The 23,351-nt window shown below is 42.1% G+C and overlaps 1 protein-coding gene across 1 annotated transcript in view; it reads right to left on the bottom strand.

Moving 5' to 3' along the window:
* LOC129682002 (E3 SUMO-protein ligase RanBP2) overlaps positions 1 to 7,437 on the bottom strand; it is a 55,039-nt gene extending 47,602 nt beyond the window's left edge. The window contains exons 1-2 of the mRNA XM_055614228.1: positions 7,277 to 7,437; positions 1,087 to 1,154 (exon numbers count right to left, since the gene is read on the bottom strand). Coding sequence (XP_055470203.1) covers positions 1,087 to 1,154; positions 7,277 to 7,348 — 140 coding nt within the window. The 5' untranslated portion in view covers positions 7,349 to 7,437. The remainder of the gene's footprint in view (positions 1 to 1,086; positions 1,155 to 7,276) is intronic.
* Positions 7,438 to 23,351: the final 15,914 nt, after the last annotated feature.

The raw sequence follows: 23,351 nt of genomic DNA, 5'->3' as shown, positions 1-23,351 counted from the left end.
TTTAAAAGTGAGAATATACAAAATAGTAAAAGACCTGTTTCCCAAACTAAGAGAATATATTTATCTTTTAAACAAAATAATTTCTAAGTACCATACACAGCTAAATTTGAACAGAAGAAAAATTACTTGATTAGTCAAATAGAACTAATTCTCTCTTTATTCCCACCTCCAGTTTGAGAGTGAATATAGTGTAGTGTATGTATGGAAATCAAAGGACACCTTGTAGTAGCTGGCTCTCTCCTTCAACTACATGGATTTAAGGGGTACAGCTCAGGTCATCAGAATGATTGGTAAGCAACTTTACCCACTAATCCAACAGCATCTATTTTCTATTTCTTGTACCAAGCAATATTAAATCAAGTAAAAATCAGTTATCTTCTAGGTTCATTAATAATGTAAGAGAAAAAGACCAAAGACCAAAACTAAGGAAGAAAATGAAAAATAGTTAACAGCCTTAGTGTTTCAGATAATACAAGATCTCCATCTCCCTTTCCTTTAGTGGGGAGGGGTTGCTAAGGATTACACCAAAGCCCCTGCACAAACATAAATTCATCAGAGCTAAGTGTGACTCTGAAGAACTGTATCTGTAAAATGAGTGTTACAGTCTTTCTCACTAGCAGTCCTCTCTTCCTATCACTGCTTTTATAATATCTCCCTTTTAACTTCCTCCTCTAGGCTACTCTGAGTAGGGAAATTAAAATCACAAGTCTCTTACCTTAGTGATAAGACAGCAAGCAAGTACTGAGCTGGTAGGTTGGCTATTCCCTGCCAAAATTAAGACTGTATTTGTTGCTTCTCTCCAACTAACTGAAGCAACATATTTCCAACCAGGAAGAACTTTACATACAAGAACGCTCTCTTTCATTCTACCCAAGGGTAATTTTAGAAAAAGTATCTTAAGCCAAAAATGTTCTGCACTAGATATAAAGAGAAGCCAGTAAGAAATACTCATTAGGTTCAGTGGAACAAAGTCTGAGAGTGACTGAATCCCTTATCACAGGATACACTTTAAGTAAACTGTGTTCTTTAGCAGTTTTTCTTATTTCGGGATGAAAAATTAAAACATATTTCCAGTTTGGCACTTACTTTTTAGCAAGATCATATTCTTTAGCTTCATAGTACAGCTTTGCAAAATAGAATCCTTTCATTGACTTCTAAAAAAGAATTGAATGGTTTTACTGTTTACATTTTGAAATATTGTGCAACTTTTCAAAGAATAAAAAAAATGACTAACAAGTTTAATACTAATATTTCTCATATAAAAGGTAAAAATATTGCCTGAAAATGCATGTATGTTCTAAAAGGTAGTGATTCCAAATTCTGTAATTCATATCATAACAAACAAATTCAAGAATAGTTCAAACAGACATCAGAAGCTACAATTCAAGGCAGGTAAAGTAGTTCACTTTAGTCCTAAAGTAGTTCACTGTAGTCCTAAATACTCAGGAGGTAGAAGCAAAAGGATGAGTTCAAAGCCATCAACAAAACAAGCTTTCGTTACATCACACACATGTGCACACACACAAAATGAAAAAAATTTTTTTTTTTTACTCAGACAAGCTAGGGACACCTTAGCTATGTGTTAACCAGCATGCTTTGTACTGCTGTACTGACATCACTCTACAGATAAGCACGTAAAAACCAGCTTTTCTGGGGAAAGGGACATACACTAAAAATCACTCCTTTCCTACCATGTGTAAGAAGGCTTCTTGGGAAAACATTTCAGAACCATTAAGGTACTGGACATTTCTGATTCATGTACTATTTTCTTTACAAACCAGTAATTTACACAGGATTTTTAAAAACTGAAATAAAATTTGGTATTTTGTTGTTTTACTTTTTGAGACAGGGCCTCACTATATAGCCCTGGCTGGCCTGGAACTTGGTATGTAGAACCAGAATAACCTCAAATTCAAGAGAGCCACTTGCCTCTGCCTCCCAAGTGCTGGGATTACAAACATGTGCCATACCTGGCTTTGAAATAAATGTGAATTCTTCACATAAATCTATTTCATACCCTTGATCTTTACTACCATAAACTCCAAGTCCAAAATACAGCTACACACAAGATTATGGTCTACAGGTGGAGAAATGGCTGAGTGGCTAAGGGTAGCACCCACATGGCAGCTCACTACCATCTGTAACTGCAGCTCAAACCTCCATAAGCACCAAGCATGCAAGTGGTATATAAACTTACATGCAGGCAAATTACTCAAATACATGAAATCAAAAAATAAAAGTTGTCAGTGGCTTTGGATACTCAAGTATTCAGGGGTGGGTTTTTTTTTTTCCAAGGGGGGAGGCAATCCTTTTCCTGTGAAAGATAATTTACCTATCTTTGGACTGTTGCTAACAGAACTGGTTCAGACATTCATGAGACCTACTAACCTTACTCTGCTACTGACAAGCTGTTTCAGCAATCCTTCAACTAAAGTGAGATAGTAGTGTCTGAGCTAACGAACCTAAACCATTATCAGAACATTCTAGCTGACGGCTTCAAAGAACACCTAAAATACAGCACTCTTTCAGACAGCTAGTCTCCAAGTGTCCTCACTGATTCAGGCGGGTCACTGCCATTGTAACTACCACAACATTATGCTTTTATCCTTAATAGCAGTGATCGAAGTCCTGATCGTTTTTATTGCTTTTGTACTTGTTTATCCATCCCTTCAACTATAGAGTCCACTTTGGTAGAACCCTGATGTCTAGATTACAAGCATGAACTCACAGGTGGTACTCAATACATATTGAAGTACAAATAAATCTGCATAGGCATGACTTCCTTGGGATTAATTTCAAAGAGTTCAAAGAATATAAAATTTCACTCTTTTTCATAAAGTTTTCATCCATTTGTTCTATTCAGTATTTAAATGTCTAAGAACAGCTGTTTTTGTTTTTTCATCTCTTTAATCTGATAATTTAATATGCAGTAGAGGGGTCACCAAAGCAAGACTGATTTTGTTTTTTTTCCTTTTTTTTTTTTTTTTTTTTTTCAAGACAGGGTTTCTCTGTGTAGCCTTGGCTGTACTAGACGCAGTTTGTAGACCAGGCTGGCCTCAAACTCACAGAAATCTGCCAGCCTCTGCATCCCTGAGTGCTGGGATTATAGGCGTACGCCACTGTACCAGGCTCCAGACTGATTTCTTAAACAATGAAAATGTTTTCTTTGCTGTGTACTCTTTCTTATGCTAAGAAAGACCACTCTCATTTGAGATTGATAAAAATCTTCATCCCTATATTCTTTCAGTTTCTCTAAAATGACTTTGAACTCTAACACTTATTTTTCTGAGTAGTCTACAATGGAGCTTTTGTTTCCAAAAAGTCAGTAACCAACTATCAATTTTCAAGAAATGCCTACTAAATAACCCATCCATTAAACAACCAATCTTTTTCTCCATATTTTGGAAAGGAACCAAATTTTCTTTTTTTTTTTTTTAATTTATTTTATATATCTGCATGTACACCTGCATGCCAGAAGAAGGTATCAGACCCCAGTGTAGATGGTTGTGATCCACTATGTGGTTGCTGGAAATGGAACTCAGGGCCTCTGGAAGAGCAGACAGTGCTCTTAACCACTGAGCCATCTTACCAACCCAGAAATCAAATTATCATGTGTAACAGAACATGTTTTTAAGCCATGTTCAAACTCTTAACACAAACTGACCTGACATGCTACTATAGCCCAGGCTGCAAATGAACTCACAGTGATTTTCTTAGCTCAGCCTCCAAAGTACTGCGATTACAGATATGAGCTACTATACCCAGCTTTTATTAATAACTCTTTCTGCTACCCAACTTTACAAATGTTCACATTTACAAGACTGCATTTGAAAACTGAGCATGACAAAACAGTAGCAAGTTAAATTTTACTTTCAAATTATTTTTTACAATTTGTTTATTCATCTTATATGTACGAGTGCTTCTTCCGCATGTAGGTTGTATACACTACACAAGTATCTGATGCTAAAAGAGGTGGTCAGAAAAGAGTGACATAACCCCTGGAACTCTTAAATGTAATTATGAGCCACCGTGTGGGTGCTGAGAACTGAACTGGGGTCCTCTACAGGAGCAATAATTGCTCTTAATCTCTAAGCTATGTGTCCAGCCTCTTAAATTCTTAGCTAAGCCTGAGTAAAGTTGTAATTCGGCATTCTGTTTAGTTATTTTTAAAAAGTATTAAACTATATAATCAATGTGTAAGTCTGACTAGAGGTGCTTTTGCAAGTTCATTAGAAGGACAAACAGGAGATATACCACTAATATAATTTGTAAAGTTCCTGAGTATCATTTGATAACTGGGGCTGGAGAAGTGTTTCAGTGGCTCAGAGTACTGTCTATTCTTTAAAAGGATGTAAGTTTGAGTCCCAACTCAACACTGTCGCTCACAACCATCTGTAACTCAATGCCAGGGGATCGGAATCATTCTTTTGATCTCCTTGGACATAGGCACATACATGATAGAGAGACATACATGTTGGCAAAATACCCATACACATAAAAAGAAATTATTCTGTTTTGTTTTGGTTTTTGGTTTTCGAGACAGGGTTTCTCTGTGTAGCCTTAGACTCGCTTTGTAGACCAGGCTGGCCTAGAACTCACGGAGATCCACCTGCTTCTGCTTCTGAATGAGTGCTGAGATTTCAGGCATGTGCCATAGCGCGGGCTACCTTTTTTTTTTTTTTTTTTTTTTTTTAAAGATTGAAGATAATTACAACTGGCAAAATGGCTTCAGTGAGTAAAGGCACCTGCCATGAAGTCTAAAGACCTAAATTCTATCCCTAGGCCTCACATGGGTAAATTTTCATTTAACTTCCACACATGTACGTACTTACATACATGCACATACACACACACGCACCCATGCTCACAAAATAAAATGCAGCTAAGTCAATAAACTTAGATAGCAAAGCACTGGTAAACGCATGGAGAAACTGAAGCCCCATAATCTGACAGCAACAATACAAAAGTATGGTCACTACAGAAGAGTTTGGGGACTCCTCTGAAAAACACCAGTTAACATATAGTCCAGTAATTATTTCTTGGTGTAACTCAAGGGAATTACAAACAAGCACTCAAATACTTTACATCAATGTTCGCATTATATGTATTAGGCAAAAGATATAAACAGCAAGTGTCAATCAACAGTGAACGAATAAACAAAATGTGGCATACGAAAGGCAGTATGCACATATAATTATCAGCCACTAAAAAAGAATAAGACCCCACTCCAAATAAAAAACAAAAACAACTGGGCAGTGGTGGTACAAGCCTTTAATCCCAGTACTCAAGAGGCAGAGGCAGCTGGCTCTCTCTCTGAGTTTGAGACTAGCCAGTCTACAAAGGTAGTTCCAGGACAACCAGGGCTACATAGAAAAACCCTGTTTCAAAAAACCAAAAAGGAGTGAGACCACTAACACCTCCTACAATATGGGTGACCTTAAAAATATACTAGGTGAAATGAACTAGATACAAAAGGACAAATATAAGGTCCTACAAACATGAAAAATCAAAATAATCAAATACACAAAATACAGAACGCAAGAGGTCAACAGGAACATGAAAAAGAAAGGACCCATGGCTTACTTCTTAATGGTTATAAAACTTGTTTGGCGTAATTAAAAAAAAAAATTCAAAAAGTCTATGGTTGAACAATACACTATGAAGGTTAATGCCACTAAAGTGACTAGTGAGAGAAACTAGTTAAAATGAGAAATTTCTTACAGCTGTCACTATCCAAGTCAATACTAACAAACACAAACCAACCTTAGATTATACTTACACACAAAATACTGGTAGCATGGTGCGATGGGACACACCTTCAATCCCAGCACTCAGTAGAGGGAGGCAGATCTCTATGAGTTCGTAGGCCAGCCTGGTCTACAAAGTGAATCCAGGACAGCCAGCACTACACAGAGAAACCCTGTCTGGGTGTGTGTGGGGGGGGGGGGGGGGAGATTCCCACCTGTGGCACTAAATGAACTTGAGACTTTTAAAATCACTTTGGATTCTAATTTGGGGAGGGGGGCGGGGTTGATTTATTGGACTGAATTATTTAACCTGTAGAACCATTCTTAAAAAAAAAAAAAAAAAAAAAAAAAAAAAAAACACTTTAAATAAGGCAACAAGATGCCAGGCACGGTGGCACAAGCCTGTAATCCCAACAGTCAGGAAGGCAGAGGCAGGAGGATCTCTGTTGAGTTCCACGCGAGCCTGTACTTCCAAGTGAGTCCAGGGCAGCCAAGGTTACACAGAGAAACCTTGTCTCGACAGACAAAAAAAAAAAAAGGGGGGGGGGGGCGCAAAAAAAAATTCTGCCATTTTACCTAAGTGACTTATACCTCCATGAATTCTAGTGTACATTGGCCACAAAACCCTTAGAGACAACTTTTTTTTCAGAATTTCAAAAATAATATACAAATGAATCGGGTATTTGTAGTACATAAAGTCCTAGCTCATTGTATCTCAAGGTCTGCCCCAAATGTTTAACATGAACCATGTTTGTTACCACTAACGTCAAAATTCCGTTTTATTGATGAAGAGTCTATACTCTACCAAATCCCAGTTTACAAAAGGCAGATTTTAGATTGTTCAACTCCACACCCTTCCCCCCAAAAAAACTGACTTTAGATACTTTGTACATCTCTCTCCACGGGCAAACACTCTTGAAGAACCCAAAATAAATGTAACACAAATTAACAAAACAACAGAACATGTTACGGAAAAACGTTAGAGATGTTTACGGCACCGCAAATACTGCCTGCAAGAAATTTAAAATTACCTGACCTTCCTCCTTTAAATAAAAAAACTTAGAAAAAGCAAAAGAACAGCAGCTTCCATAGACAGTGTGGGGAAGGGGATGTAAGGAGTACGGCACAGCAAGAGAAGACTCAAATTACGGGCCTTCCGTGTCATTTGTGCTGACGCGCCCTTGCGAACGCGGCTGTTCCAGCTCCGTCCACCCACACAACGGTAACAGCCCACCGCCGAGCGGCACGGCCCACGGGGAGAGCCGGCCTCCGCCGCTCGGCCTAGCCGTCCCGGAGGCCGAGGGCGCCGGCCGGCCGCGCCCCGCAGGAGCCCCAGGCCGGCCTACCGCGCTGAGGCCCGCCGGGGCCCGCGGCCCGCCAGGAAGAGGAAACGCTGGCGGCCGCGGTGCCCACGCCTCCGGTGCTCAGCAGCGCCACGACGCCCGCGGCCGCCTCCACTCTAGCGGGAGCCGAGGCCGCCGGGAGCCATGACGCCGGCGCAGACCTCCGGCCAAGCCGGACCCGCTCACCTCTCGGGGCGACGGGGCGGAGCCCTGCACCGAGGCGATGTACCGCTCCACGTCGGCCTTGCTGCGCCTCATCGCGCCGCCGACCAGGCTCCCCGAGAGCGGGAGGCCAGCTCTGGGCCTACAGCGACTGCCGTCTGCAGGAGGTGAGCGCCGAACACCGGTGACGCAGCTCCGTCGTGAGCCGATGGGGGCGGTGTGAGCGGTGGGCGGCGCGCGTCATCACTGTGCGCCGCGCTGCGGCCTGACGCGCTTGCTCGCTGCCTCGGCTTTCAGACCAAGTTACCGTTTTTTGTTATTTGTGTGTGTATGTGTTTTTGTTTTTGTTTTTTTCAAACGAATGCAAAAAAAAACCCCTCCTTTTATCTATTTCATTAGTAGTACGTCACAAAGGTTAGCCAGAATGGCAGTGTTGCTTACAGCGTCCTAAGAATCCGACTTTTTCGGTGCTCCATCTAGTCAAAAGTTTAATAGTTGATTTCCTTTCTAAGGAGACAAACTTCATCACTGCCCCCGGTTTCAGTAGAATAAGGTTAATATTGGACTGTGACTTTCTGCTCGCAAAAAACTGAGTGTAAATACTAGCGTCACATGGTTGGCTGCAGTCGGCTGGGACTAGTTGACCGTTAGAAGCAGAGAAGGGAAGTGATGGCTTTCCTGACGAACAGAAACAGACATCACGAGGTTTCCAAGGAATGCTGAATTTAAATTTCTGTTTCCCTGGTAAGAATCGGGGAAATCACTAGGACATTGTCTGCAGCACTGCCTTTTGGGGGGCCTAAACTTAACAGTTAGCAGAACAGGTTATATTAGAATATTAAAAGTAATCTCTTTGTGCTAGAGAGATGGCTCCGCGGGTAAAAACGCTTGTTGCAACTCCGAAGGACCCAGAAGCCAGTTCCAAGGGATCTATGTAAATGCAGGTTCTGATCCTGGTAGTACACACGTGCTCAGGTACACACAAATCTTTTTTTTTTTAATAGCTTCAAGATTGTGAATAAACTCATAAATGAGAATCCTTGAAAAGAAGCTGTGACAGCAAAGACTGATTAAAACTGCAGTGGAGAGATTGACGTGGTGCAGGTCCAGAGAATAATTACCTTATTGTAGATCCAAAGGGTCCTCCCCCAAAAAGGGCTGACCCACTGACTCCAAAATTGAGTCTAGACCCAGGTTCAGCCTGGATTGTCGAGGATTCCTGGCGGTTAGATAAAAGCCAGCATTCCTCAGGAACTTGTGAAACAGGTTCCTATCTGCCAAAAGGAGTAATTTCCGTTGCCTCTGGCTGAAACGGACAAATAGCTGTGCATCTAACAAATGCTTATGGCGCCTATAGGCATATCAAAGTCTACGTTAGCCTCCAGGCTCCCCTAGTCCCTATTTACAAATACTGGCTATACAGTTCAAAGGCCCTTGCCAGCATCCTGGCCCTTCTCTCCCCTCCCATTCAGTCCTTAGGCTCCCCTCCTTCCCAGATACCCATTCTCCCAGCTCCCTTCTCTCTCCTTTTCCTGAAAGACAACACTTCACCTTTTTCACCCACAGAGTGTCCATTTCAGTTTCTTTACTATGCACCTCACCCCTTGCATACACCTATTTTGGCCTAGGTTAGGCTCCAGAACAGCTACTTGCCCACCTCTGTGTCAGAAGATGGAGTTTGGGATAACCTAAATTTGTGTTTCCAGGCCATGGTTACTCATACTGAAAATAAAATCTTATTCCCTTTAAGATGAGAACTGGATTTTGTTGTTGTTGTTTGTTTTGGGGTTTTGGTTTTTGTTTTTTGTTTTGTTTTGTTTTGTTTTTTTGCTGTATTTTCTAAATTTTCCAAAATACTCCTTTAAAGCCTATGTAGAGATCCTCAGTAGCTAAAGTAGCTTGCCAGATTGGGAAGCTGAGTTCTAACCCCTTGAACTCATGTAAAACGGTAGAAAGACAGAACAAACTTGATTTCCCATTACTGTGCCTCATTAATCACACCCACAAACAATAATTAAAAATACTTTGGAAATTTGAATTGTAAAATCTTTGTTTTAACAAGACAAAATGTGTTCATGCTAGGAACATTTTTCCAGACAGGGTTTCTCTATGTAGCGTTGACTTGTCCTGAACTCACTTTATAGACCAGGCTGGTCTCAAACTCACAAAGATCTGCCTACCTCGTTGGGGGTTGGATGGGTGATTTTGATCAAAACACATTATATGCAAGTGTGAAATGGTCGAAGAACAAATTAAGAATTATTTTTTAAGTTTCTAAATAGAGTTGGCTCAAGGCAGGTGGTGATGGTGCCTCCCAGCACTTGGGAGGCAGAGGCAGGTAGATCTCTGAGTTTGAGCCCAGCCTGGTCTACAGAGTGAGTTCCAGGATATTCAGTGTTATGCAGAAAAACCCTGCCTTGGAAAAAAGAGGGGGGGAGGAAGGGAAAGAGTAAAAGGATAAGGAGGAAGAGAGGGAGAGAGGGGGAGCTCAGTAGTTAAGAGCACTTAGTGCATAATAGTGAGGACTGGAGTTCAGATCTCAACATTCATACTTTCTCATGCCTGTAACCCCATGCCTTTGTTGGGTTGGAATACACAGTAAGATCTCTGGGGTTTGCTGGCTTCCAGCCTAGCAAATTAAATCCACATCCCAGTTTCAGGGAGAAACATTGCATCAAGAAAAAAGCAGAGAGTGATAGAGGATGACCCTGTGCCCTCTTCTAGCCTCCACAAACCTAGATAGGCTCATGCAGCAATATATACATAATATACTTACACAGAGAGACAAAGGCAAACACACATAAGTAAAAGTTTGGGGCTGCAGAAATGGTTCAGTGGTTAAGAGCATTCACTGTTCTTGCAGAGGATCTGAGTTTAGTTCCCAGCACCTACATGGCAACTCCCAACCACCCATAACTCCAGTTCCAGGGGATCTGATGCTCTCTTCTGACCTCTGAGGGACCTTGCATGCACATGGAATACATACATAAACTCAAGCACACACTAATATATGAATAAATATATTTTTAACACAATTTAGAAGTATATTGGATGTGAATAACAGAAAAGAAAAACATAATTCTGAGATTGTGAGGGTACTTGAGTTGTTACTGGAATCCTTAGTTGCCCATATCATAAGATCTGTGATGGCCTTAGAAGTAATGAACACTAGGTGACAAGGGAAATCATGCGTTTGGTTTGTAAATGTGTCACTAACAATAACCATGGCTAAGAAGTAAATGCTGACTGTTCTGGGCTCTTAGCATGTCACATGTAGAAGTTCACGTAATCTCCTCAATTACTGTGAGGATGACATTATATCTTACTATACTCACTTTTACAACCGACCAGAGAGCCAAGATAATGACCAGTAAATCACCTAACCACACACAACTGTATCATTGTAAAGAGTGATACAATAATTTAAGTTAGATATAATGAAAATAATTAGGACAAAGAACCTTCTTGAGGAATTAAGAACACTTCTTCTGAAACTTGAGGTGTATCTTTGGCAGTAGATCATTTCAATAGTCTGCACAGGGCCCTCAGTTCTGATTACCCAGAGCAAAGAGAAAGGAACTCATCCTCTTTCTTAACCCCTTCCCAACATTTCTTCCCAGCATATTCTCCTTCCCCTTTCCACTTTTACATTATTTTTAAAACCCAAAAGTTTAATTATACTTGCTTGTATGTGCAATTGTGTGTGCCTATTTACTGGATCACCAACTAGTGGCTGGTTACTACCCGTGTGTGTGTGTGTGTGTGTGTGTGTGTGTGTGTGTGTGTGTGTGTGTTGTGTGTGTGTGTGTTTTACAAGCAGTTACTATTTCTTCATGAATTAGGAACTTTCACATGTTTTACTTCACTTTATACAATGCTTTTCGTAAGACACTGAAGTTCCATTTGCATTATTGGAGGGTTTTTGTTTGCTTGTTTGTTTTGAGAGAGAGAGAGATTGATTGAGTCTTACTGTGTGGTCCTGGTTGTCCTAAAACTCACTTGTGGACCCAGGCTAGCTTCAAATTCACAGGTGTCTGTCTGCCTCTGCATACCCAGTGCTGGAACTAGAGACTTTCACCACTACACTGACCATTTTCATTATGATACACTGACCTAAGGGCAGGCATCTGGGCCTTGGAATTGTTTACTTCGTGATGATGTAAAAGCAAAACACATTCAACAGAAATTCAATAGTTTGGAATTGGAGATATAGACAGTTGTGAGCTGCCATGTGGGTGCTGGGAATTGAATCCCAGTCCTTTGGAAGAACAGACTGAGCTATCACCAGCCCCTCTCATAGTTTGAACTTTTATCTTTTTCTTGCTACAGTGTGAGTGATACCTTGCTGATTGTAGGCTGATGTAAACATTGAGTTAAGTCAGACGAAAATGCAATGTTCATAGGTTAGTAATATTAGCTGGTTATGACATGTGGCATTTCTGTTGGGGTTCAGAGGAAGCCACATAAACCACTCAGACACCAATCTCAGTCAGATATAGATTGCTTATTGAATGCACACCCCAAGACTGATTGTGAACAGGGACACAGTTCAGACTTTGGAGCTGAACTGCAACATTTTTCAGAGTCAGTTTATAAAGGCAAAAGCCACAATTAGCTCATATGGGGGGGGGGCATAAGATGGAACAGGTTGGTCAGCTCTGACTCAAGTTATTTTTGCTAGCTAGACAAGCAGTTCTAGCTAACCTTGAAAGTGTGCCTAGCAGCTGGGGCCAGCTGTGCTTATGGTTGGGGAATTTATGGGAACTTAAACATAAACATAGTTTATGGTCAACCTGTCCTTGTACAGAGATTCTTTTATGTCAGCAACAAGCTGAGATGATGCGGTTGGTGGGTCCGAAACAAAAATGGCTATGGTTATGCCAAAAGGTGTGCCACCAAAATTTGCTGAATACAATTTTTAAAAAGAAGATGTTATTATTTTATGTGTGTGAATGTTTTGTCTGAATTTATGTCTATTCACTATATTTGTACATTGCCCAGGAAGACCAGAGTAGGGGTTGGGATCCTCTGGAGCTGTAGTTATTGTAAGTGACCACATAGGTTCTGAGAATCTAACCCAAGTTCTCTGGAAAGACAGCCAGGCTTTTAACCATTGAGTCATCTCAAGCACTGGATTTTTTGAGAAGGTGACCCCAGTAAAGTTGTACAATAAGAGGTTAAATACAAAAGTCAGTGTCTACACAGGCAACTAGTGATGAGAAATCTGAAAGTTAAATCTGATAAACTCCCATTTTCAACAGCATCAAAATAATAAAATAATCATGAATTAATTTAACCAAAGAAAAGTAAAACTTGTAGGTTAAAGCTATGCAATATCCTAATAAATGAGCAGATAACCTGGGCTCATGAATTGGATGAAAGCATTTATCTACACAAACACATATTTATGAATATTGATATGAGCATCATTCACAGTAGCCAAAGGCAGAAGCAAACTAAATGCACACTTACTAAAGAGTTATTTTAAGATGAGTGATGGCTAAACTGGGCAAGGTAGTGCACAGCTGTAATCCTAGCACTCTAGGAGGCAGAGGATGTCTGTGAATTTGAGTCCAGGATAGCCAAGGCTACACAGAGAAACCCAGTCTCAGAGAAAGAGAGAGAGAGCCACTGTTTTGTGACTTTTCCGAGGAGACATGAACAAACATATTCAGTGGAATGAGCAAAAGACCAAAGAAAGGATTCCACACATCAGTTTGGTGAACTATTCTCTGTTTAGCTGAAGTGGTAGTTTGAAATGATCAAACTCTGGACCTAGTGCACAGAAACTTTTACTTTCGTTTTGAAGCAGGAAGTCTATTTGCCAGGCTTAAGGCACCAAGTATAATCCATTTTGTGTTGTTTGTGGATCCAAAGTCAAATGCAGTTGTTTCCACTGAGCACCACCAAATGGTAAGCAGAGAATACTGTGCACGTGCAGGTGTGAGTGATGGCCTAGGAGTTCAACACTGGGTCCTATGAAGGGATTGCTATGAAGGTACAGAGCCACAGACTCATAAGCAATATCATTACTCTGCTTCCCCAAGAGCTCCCCTAACAATTTTCTTGGTACTTTTCTTTGCTGAGGTTTCTTTTCTCAGTCTTCCAATCAGAAACTGAGGCTTGATAGCTATTTCTCAAGAAGCTGGAAGGAGAGTTGCAGAAAAGCTTCATGGGTTATTTGTGTCCTCCAGAGACCACAGCTATGCCAACTGGAGAGGAATGCTTTCTATGGAGTTTTGGCTTCTTGGAGTCCTACTGGGGCTGGTACACAAAACACCCATAATCCACAGCTAGGCATCACAGTTCACCCTCTTCTTGACCACCAACCTCATTATCTTAACTGGTGATGCTTCAACCCAAAACCTTCTTCCACCTTGGCATCCAGCCACCACAGCTAGGCATCAGGGAATTATTTATTGTTTGTGTGTGAGAGAGAAAGAGAAAGAAAGAGAGAGAATGGAGGTACACCTAGATGTCTGGAGGTCAGAAGATAATTTTTGGTAGGTAATCTATTCTCTTCTTCCATAAGATGGGATTAGGAATCCGACTCACATTGCCAGGCTTGGCAGCAGTCATCTTTTCCTGCAAACCAAATCTAACAATAGCAAATGCAACAGCAAACACAGCAGCAGGATTAATCAGCAGTAGTGGGGGAAGCAGCAGGGGGAGCAGCAGCCACTGAAGACCCTCTAGGGATCTCCCATTTATACCCTCTCCAGAGTCCCAGAATTAAACTATCTGCAGCTGGCAAAGATCACACCCCTACTAGAGCACAAGGCAAAACATAATCACTTGTTATGAAGTAGCCTTTTGGGATTAAAACAAAAGCATATTCATATAACATAGCTGGGTTTTTAAAGAAACCAAAACTGTCACTATACTTGGTCACCAAGGAGGGTCGCTATTAGGAGGTGTGGTCATGTTAGAATGGGTGTGGCCTTGCTACAGGACGTGTGTCATTGGGGGTGGGCTTTGAAGTTTCTAATGCTCAAGTCAGACCCAGTGTCTCTTCCTTTCTGCTGCCTGCTGATCCAGATGTAGAACCCTCAGCTTTGTCTCCAACACCATGATAATGGACTAAACCTCTGAACCTGTAAGCCATCCCCAGTTAAATGTTTTTCTATATAAGAGCTACCATGATCATGGTGTCTCTTCACAGAGATAGAAATCCTAACTAAGACAGTGTTGCATGCCTTTAATCTCAGCACTGAAGAGGGGTAGGCAGGCAGATGTCTGTATGTTCCAGACCAGTCACTGCTACATGCAGAGGGTCAGTTAAAAAAAAAATCCATCAGTGTGTGGTGGCTCTCACCTGTAATCTCGGCACTCAGGAGCCTAAAACGGGAAGATTATTGAGAGTCTGAGGCCATCTTGGACTATATATGATACAGTCGTTTGAATGAGAATGGCCCCCAGAGGTTCATTATATGCATTCTTAGTCCCCAGTTTGGGAAGGATTAAGATGTGGCTGAAATGGATCTATAGACTATGCTGGCCTTGAACTCTGCTTCCTGAATGCTGGGATAAAAGGTGTTCACCACCACCACATGGTTGGGCTTTAATGTTTCAAGCATCCATGACCGGCCCAGCATCTCTCTTTCTCTGCATGCTCCCTATGAGTCAAAAGCAAAGCTCTCAGCTACTGCTCCAGCACCATGTATTCCTTCATGCTGCCATGCAAATGGACTAACCTGAAATTGTAAGCAAGTCCCCAGTTAAATGCTTCCTTTCATAAGAGTTGCCTTGGCCATGGTGTCTCTTCATAGTAATAGAACACTAACGAAGACACATGAATTTAAAAAAGAAAATTCTGGGCCAGGGTAGCTGGAAGAGACACTCAAACACCTGCTGCACTATTGATGGATGAATGTGTGAAGAGAGATGGGAAAGATGGAGTATGTGGTAGAGAGGTGGAAGAGAAAGCAAGCCAAGGGGTTCAAATATTGTGGAGAAAGGTAGAACTGGATACTTGATGGTGGTGAGGAACAGTCAGAGATGAGATGGTGAGGTCCTGGCCCAGGCTGCCACCAAGGGTCATTTCTGGATCCATGATCCTATTGCAGCTAGAATTGTGTCAATGTCTGTGGCATGAGTTACCACCAAAGGCCAAGCAAACGTCAGTGATCTGGGTTGCCACCAGAGACCATGTAGATATCTGAGCAGCATACTTCCTAGGGGAACATGCTGATCTGAGTGTTTTGTGCAGCCACCTGAGGTCAGGGGGATATCCAGGCCCAGGCTGCTGCCTGGGGCCATGTCTGGGTTCATAATCCTATGGCATCCAGGGTCTATGTTGATGTCTCAGGCCTGTGTTACCATGAAAAGCCATGCAGATGTCCCTGATCTAAACTGCCACATGAGGTGCTGTACTGAGTTGGCCCCATCCTTTGTTGGCTACCATACTTCGTAGAGCTGGCCCTGCCCCTCACCTGGGCAGCACAGTAGAGCTGACAATAATGACGGGGCTGGGGGAGTGGAATGGGTGAGCTGGCACTGAGGGCATGAGCACTCAGCCCCCACTCCTTGTTAGCCATGGGGTATCAAGAGTAAGGGAAGGTTGGCCCCAAGGTCATGAGAGAGGGAGAGCTGGCCCTGCCTTTCACTGGCTGCAGCACTAGGGAGAATGGGCCTTCACCTCGGGTAGCACTGTAGAGCTGACCCTGGTGGCAGGGTTCGGCTGAGCAGGCCTTGAGGGCATGAGAACAGGAGTATTGCAGCAGTATTATTCTCTAATGCACTATCAAATCAATAAATGACACAGACACCTGATAAATTTTAGATAAGCTTTATTTTACCCAGGGCTAGGCAGATAAACCCTCCTAAGCTACCTTGGTTAGCACCCAACCCCAAACCCCATGTCATTGCTCTAATCATTCCTATCTGAGCTACTCTGCAAGGGCTCATTTTTTAAAATTTATTTATTTTTTATATTAATCACAGGTTATTTACTTTGTATCCCAGCCATAGCTCCCTCCCTCATTCCTTCCCAATCCTACCCTCCCTCCCTCATCTTCTCCCTGCCCCTTTCCAAGTCCACTAACAGGGGAGGTCCTCCTCCCCTTCCATCTGACCCTAGCTTATCAAATCTCTTCAGGACTGGCTACAATGTCTTCTTCTGTGGCCTAGCAAGGCTGCTCCTCCCTCGTGAGGGGGCGTAGGGGTGGGAAGAGCTCACCATTGAGTTCATGTCAGAAATAGTCCCTGTTCCCCTTATTAGAGAACCCATTTGGACACTGAGCTACCATGGCCTATATCCGAGCAGGGATTCTAGATTATATCCATAGATGGTCCTTGGTTGGAGAAACAGTCTCATGAAAGACCCCTGTGCCCTGATATATCTGGTCCTTGTGGCGCTCCTGTACTCTCCAGGTCTTACTAACTCTCCTTTCTTTCATATGATTTTCTGCACTCTGCCGAAGGTTTGGTTATGAGTCTTAATATCTGCTTTGATACACTGCTAGGTAGAGTCTTTCAGAGGCCGTGTGTTGTAGGCTCCTGTCCTGTTACTTGTTTTTCTCCTACATCCAATATCCATCCCATTTGTCTTTCTAAGTGAGGATTGGTCATCTTACTCCGAGTCCTCTTTCTTGTTTATTTTCTTTAGCTGTATAGATTTCAGTATATTTATCCTATCTTATAGGTCTATATAAGTGAGTATATACCATGTGTGTCTTTCTGCTTTTGGGATACCTCACTCAGGATGATGGTTTCTAGGTCCCACCATTTGCCTGCAAATTCCATGATTTCCTCGATTTTAATTGCTGAGTAGTATTGCAAGATCTCATTTTTGAAACTCTACTTTTTGGGGGTGTTTGGACCTCTACCTCCTTTCCACCAACCCTCCAACCCTAGGTAGGAGAGAAAAGGTTAGCAGGGAGAGAGGGCCCCCTTTACTTCTCCAGGCTATTTAGGGTCAAGGGGTTCTTTTGGGTTATACCAATCTCCATCAACAGCAGAAGCAGCCAATTATCTTCAACAAGCCACTAAGCCCCAAAGCGTTTTTTTTTTGTTTTTTTTTTTTTTTTTTTTTTTTTTTTTTTTTTTTTTTTTTTTTTTTTTTTTTTTGTTTTTTTTGTCTGCTCCAAACTGCCACATCATCTGTTTCTCTGGTCTCTCCAAACTGCTACTCGCCACACGCCAACACCGATCATCAGAGGCCACTGCATGCCACGCCTCTTCTTCTCTTTCTTGCCTCTCATATTTATAGTCTCAGAGTCCAAGACCACACCCCTCTCCTTGCCAGCTGGCAAAGCCATGCCTCACAGGAGACAATTAACAGGTGTGGACAAACTACAGCCCAACTAAAATCCCATACTTGGGATTAAAACAAAAACACATTTATATAACATACTGAATTTACAAAGAAACCAAAATTTCCACTACAACTCCCATCCAGTATTCCCATAAGTACTTGCACATGCTTTCCATCTGAAAAACTTGTCAGTCCATCAGTCCCCAGCAGGTATTGACGGACTGTCTCTGTTGGACAGATCCATCACACACCTCATCAGTCTCCCACCAAGGGAAGTTCTCATATTCTCAGATCATGTCTACGCGGCTATTTCATTTCAAGCCCCCAGGGAGATTCAACACTCCATACAGAACTCAACCTTACTTTGGACCATGGGGAACCTTCGGAGAAGATGGCCCCTGAAATATTCAAGGGGTTTATGTTTCCTGCTGTGGTCTGGTTCTCCTAGATGATAAGTCTGGACTTTGAATTCAGTTCTGGATAGAGGACACTGCCTGAATTTTCCCTGAGTTGGAAAGGTCATTCCTTATTGGCATCTTCCCCTGTACTTTTTCTTTACATTGGAACACCAATTGTGAAAGACCCAGGTTTTATGGTTCTGGCTGAATAAATGGCTGGCTGCATCTGGACCAGAGTCCATGGCCTGAGTTGGGAATCTGGCAGAAGCTACAGAGTCTGACTGGGCCCTAAATGGCAGTGACTTACTTCACAGGGCTGAGTAGAGGCAGTTTAGAATCCACATATTGCTAAGAAACACCCATGCCTCCTGGAATGGAGAGGCAACTTACAGGTACAGCGAATTCTGTTTGTACAGTGCCTGTCCAGGGGAGTCTTGATCCTTGTTTTCTTTGTGTCTGTCTTGTCTTGTCCCTTTTGTTGTCTCCTCAAGAACAGGAGATCCCAGAGAGACCTGTTCCCCATGTGCCTTTGTCACAGAGTGGTTGGTGTTAATTCCTTCCCCAGGATGATATTAAAAGTGCTAGTAAACTCTGTTCCTCTTGCCTTGTCTTTCATCCTCAGACTTACTCTCCTCCCTTTTCAGGACAAAAGCTCTCCTCATCAGTGTGTGTGTGTGCAAACAGCACCGCCAGAAGTGTTGATCCATGAGAAGACTTTACTCAGTAGATGGTGTTGGTTCAGACTTTGAGAGCCCGACCCAAACTAGTTTATTTCAGGCATATTTAAGCACAGCACAAATTGGAAAAAAGTTTCTTCATGTTTATTAGCTCAATCCGTGCTCACAACAAAACTTAAGAGGTGACTACTTTGGAACTCTTTGTAAAGTATGAGTGACATTGTCCATAAAAATATGTTTTATAGATCAACTGAGAAAACAAGCTCAAGATAAGGACCTAGGGGAAGATCTGTTGTGCCCTTGGCCATACCGGTAGCACCCAGTCTTCTGGGCAGAAATCATGGTGTACATCTTTCCCTGTGTAGACAACGCTGTGTGTTTAACATTCTTGACTCCCCTAGTGCATAGTTGTGAACACAAGGACCTCCTTGTCTTCTACATCCTCTTCCTTGTCCCAACTTCCTGGTTGTCAATTGGGGTTGCCTCGTCTTCATTGTTGCCATCTCCAGTTTGCTCCCTTTAAGGAGGAGGAAACAACCCACACCCCCTCATTTTTAGCCCCTCCTCTCAGCTCCCTGCTTATGGCCTCACTGAAAGCCTGATAGTAGTCAACTCCCACTCTCCATCCTTCCCACCTTCTCCTAAAGGGCTCCTCCAGACAGTTGGGACTGGGTCATAAAGTCTCCATGACTGAGGCCTGTATCATAAGGTTCTATTCAGGACAGGAGGGCCTGTGGTACAGGGCACATGGTAGCTGCTGGAGCCACTTCACCAAGAGCTGTAATGCAGGCAGGAGCAACACAGCTCTTTCCCAAACTTCTATGCCCCTATGGAGACCCCAGGCATATTGCCGCCCTGCCATAATGAGTCCAGGGATCTACCTCAGTGTGGCCTAGGGCAAAGGGCCAGTGTCCCTGAGTGGGAAGTAGCTTAGTTGCACTGCTTGGGCTGGAGACTGGAAAAAGAAGCTATGCAGTTCCTTTCTTCTGAGACAGGATAATCTTTCTGTTCTCGGGACTCCTTTGCCCTGTGCACACTCCTTCGTTCTGTACCACCAAGCCTGGAATACCCTTGCTTTTGTTTCTTCTCTTCAGTTATAAAGACATAGATAAAATAAAGGCAAAAAAAAAATGATGTCACCATTTTCTGAGTGCCTAGGATGTCTGGTTTTCTGTTTAATGTTCTATAGCTTACAGGTACTTATAAGATTAAAAGAACTAAAGATAATATAAAGGAGCCTATATCTCCTATATCTCCCTGTCTCATGGAATCATTATATCTTCTACAACCTCACCTGATATCTTTCTTACTAAGTTTTTCAGGCTGTCTGCCCCATCTGCAGCCACATAAAACTGGTTATGATTATAGAGATAACTGGATTCAGTCTTAGAGAAAAACAAACACCTGGCTGCTGCTACAGAGGACCTAGGTTTAGTTTCCAGCACCCACATAATAGTTTACAACCATCTATAGCTCCAGTTCCAGGAGATCCAACACCCTCTGTGAGCCTCCAAGGGCACCAGGCATGTATATGGTGCATAGATATATGTGAGGATATAACACATGTATATATAAAATAAATATAAATTTTTAAAAGAAAAACAAACTCCTTTGGGATGTGCATGGATAGTATTTTTTAAATTGTTATATGCTCACTGAAAAGCTGGCTCTGGAGATAGGATTTGGCCTACTCACTTCAGACCCAAGCATGTTTGTTGCAAAGTTCCCTTCAAACCCCTGTCCTGAGTCAGACTGACCCCCTGACTCTGTGCCAGGGAGAAGGAAAACAACAGAGCATCCCAGGAAAAGGAATTGTGCATTTGGGAACAGCTAAGAGGTAAACGATTTCCAATAGAGGCTATTACTCTTTATCTCATGGTATAAAGGTGTGTATAATAAAACCAGCTAATGGGATGCTCATACATGGAAAGGATAAAAAGGACCCTGTCTAAACTCTCTTGATAATAACCATAGCATCATAGTCAGGTAAGTTCTGTTAGATGCCATTACATCAATTTAATAAAAACTGTATTACCCAGAAACATACAAGGCCTAATGATTTGATACATAGGTAATAATAATTTACTACATTTCCCTACATCTTTTATTAAGATATGCTGCCCAATATCTTCTAAGCCAAAGTAGGCTTGTTAAACATTAACATTCCTTTGGTGGGGGTGCCATTGAACCCTCACATTACTAACCAGTTACTCCTTCCAGCTAGTTGCATACAGCTAGGACCTAATTGTTACTGGTTCTGCCCTGCTGACTTAGCCTGGAGCCATCCCCCACCTCCTGTCCCACCTCCATGAGGTAGGTCCAGCCTACAAAGGGTGTAGAGGAGGGTCTAGAGACTTCTGATATAGCAGTTGGACCTTTAAGCATTGTTTCTCTTCTGGCTTGGAAGAGCCCTCATGGAAGGAGCTCCAGGTAAGAGATAGGGATGTTCTCTCTGCAGGGACAGAGAAGCAGCTGGCAAGGCACAGTTAAAACCGTAATCTAGGAGAGAGCGAAGGAGCCCTCTTGGGTTTCGAGGAGCTCAAGAGAAAGGTAGACTAGCTAGGTGTAATGAGCCTGTAAGACAGCAGAGCTGTCAGGAACAAAGTTAAGAGACATTTTTGGTGACAGTGACTGGGCAATGCCCCTAAGACATTGAGAGCTTGTAAGACAGCAGAGCTGTCAAGGATAGATAAGAAGATATTCATAGTGACAGTAACTAAGTAACGCCCTTAAGGCAGCTGATATGTGTGTGTGTGTGTGTGTGTGTGTGTGTGTACGCGCGCGCGCAAGAATGATAAGCTAAGCGATGCTCTGGAATAAAGTATAACAATTAAAGTAACACCCCTAAGATATTGAGTAATGAAATTAGGTAATGTCAGCTGATTAGCAGCTGGCGCGTTTGAAAGAATGATAAGCCAAGCCATGCCCCCCAAAAGTGTATAAAAATGCAGCCTGAGCCTACACAGGCACAGCAGGCTAGACTCATGGTGAGGAAGCCATAAGATCGCCAGTAACCAGCCTATTCCTCAATGGCTGTTTGAAAATCCCAGACCACCTTTAACAAACCGGCCCTGAAAGGACCACCTTATCAGACAGGCCCTGGAAGGCGGCTTCCATGCAACCACAGCTTCCTTTGCATCTGAGGCCTGGCTGGAGCAGAAAAGCACAGAAGCCTATCAAGTCATCGGAAAATGCGTCTGAGGTCTGGCTGGAACTACAAGTTCCGGGGACTAGAAGACACCAACGCTGGAGCTAAAAGTGTCCAAGCCTGCACCTGTGGCCAGGTTGTATTCCCCATAAGATGTATAATGAGCTTTGCAATTGTTAGACATCTGTGTGATTTGTGTGATTGAAGCAGCATTCAAAAATCATTCTGGTGTTGGCTTTTATCAATACCTTGTCGCCCTTTGTGGCATCTCAGTTAAAGTCCTCCAGCATAATCAAGTACTTGTGACACTAGTTTAAAGGACACTGATAGAAAAAAGATTTCTAAAGAGCTAGTAAATTAGTTGTAGAACCAGGCTTGTAAATATATATTTTTTATATAGTTAAGAAAATAAAGTTACCTTGCTGAGCTAGCAGGTTTTTATCTTAGTTTATGCCTCCTTTGTCTTTATTGGTACAAATATTAGAATAATTTAAAAAGATAAATATTAAACTTAACTGTATGAAGCTTCAAGGTTTTCTGGATTAATGAGGGTATAAAGGCTAAAAACCAAAATCAGTTAAAAAATAAATTATTTTAGATGGGAAGATTTATATAAACGAAGATAAAAACAAATCTATAAAGTTCAAAGCCAAATCACAGAAAGTCTGAACATGTTATATGAGGTGTATGAGGGATGAAATGTAAATGGTTTATAATGTGCTATAATAGTTATAAATTTGTTAATGTTCCTAAGATTATAACAGACTATTCATGTTAACAAAAGCTGACTTAAACATACTTCCTTTATGAAAACCAATCTTATTGTTCCTGTAACTACATTCTGGGACTATAGGCATTTGCCACCACACCTACTTAATATAAAAGACCTGTTAGCTGGCCGTGGTGGCACATGCCTTTAATCCTAGCACTTGGGAGGCACAGGTAGGCAGACTGATGTTTGAGGCCAGCCTGTCTACAAAGTGAGTTCAGGACAGCCTAGGCTGCACAGAGAAACCTTGTCTGGAAAAACAAAACAAAACAAAACAAAACAAAAAACCCCATCTATTATATGAGAGGATTGGGAGAGTGAGGTTCTCAGTTTCCCTATAAACTGTATTTATGGTTTAAAGCTTATTTTGGTACGAGAAGAGCTTCAACTCAAAAAATATAATTTGTAAGGCTCATTACACATTTTGTTTGTAGGCTTGTTTGTTTGAAACCAGACATTTATTTTAGGACTGACTGTTGAAACCCGTAAGATGAACCAGATGTTGTAATAGTTGCCCTCTTGGGTTTAGGTGTTGTTCCTTCAAGTAATCTGTGTCTTAAGGTGTGATAGACAATCTTTTTTTTTTTTTTAATTATAAAAGAGGTTTATTAGGTAGATACAAAGAGAGGGAGAGAAGGGAGAGCAGGACATAATGGGAAGAATGAGAGAGGGGAAAAAGAGAAAGGGGGCACCCCGATAGAGAAAGGGGAGAAGGCCAAGAGCGAAGAAGCCAGGAACAAGAGAGACCAGGAACAAGAGAGACCAAGAGAGAAAGGACCAAGAGAGCGCGATAGACAATCTTACATACTCATTTGCCCAGTCCTCAGAGCACTTTGTTCTTAGCTTTAGCGC

The sequence above is a fragment of the Psammomys obesus genome, unplaced genomic scaffold (genome assembly GCF_907164565.1).
Source record: "Psammomys obesus unplaced genomic scaffold, mPsaObe1.curated_primary_1811, whole genome shotgun sequence".
Lineage (NCBI taxonomy): Eukaryota > Metazoa > Chordata > Mammalia > Rodentia > Muridae > Psammomys > Psammomys obesus.
Note: the sequence above shows the minus strand (reverse complement) of the source record. Positions and strands in the feature narration are given on the sequence as shown.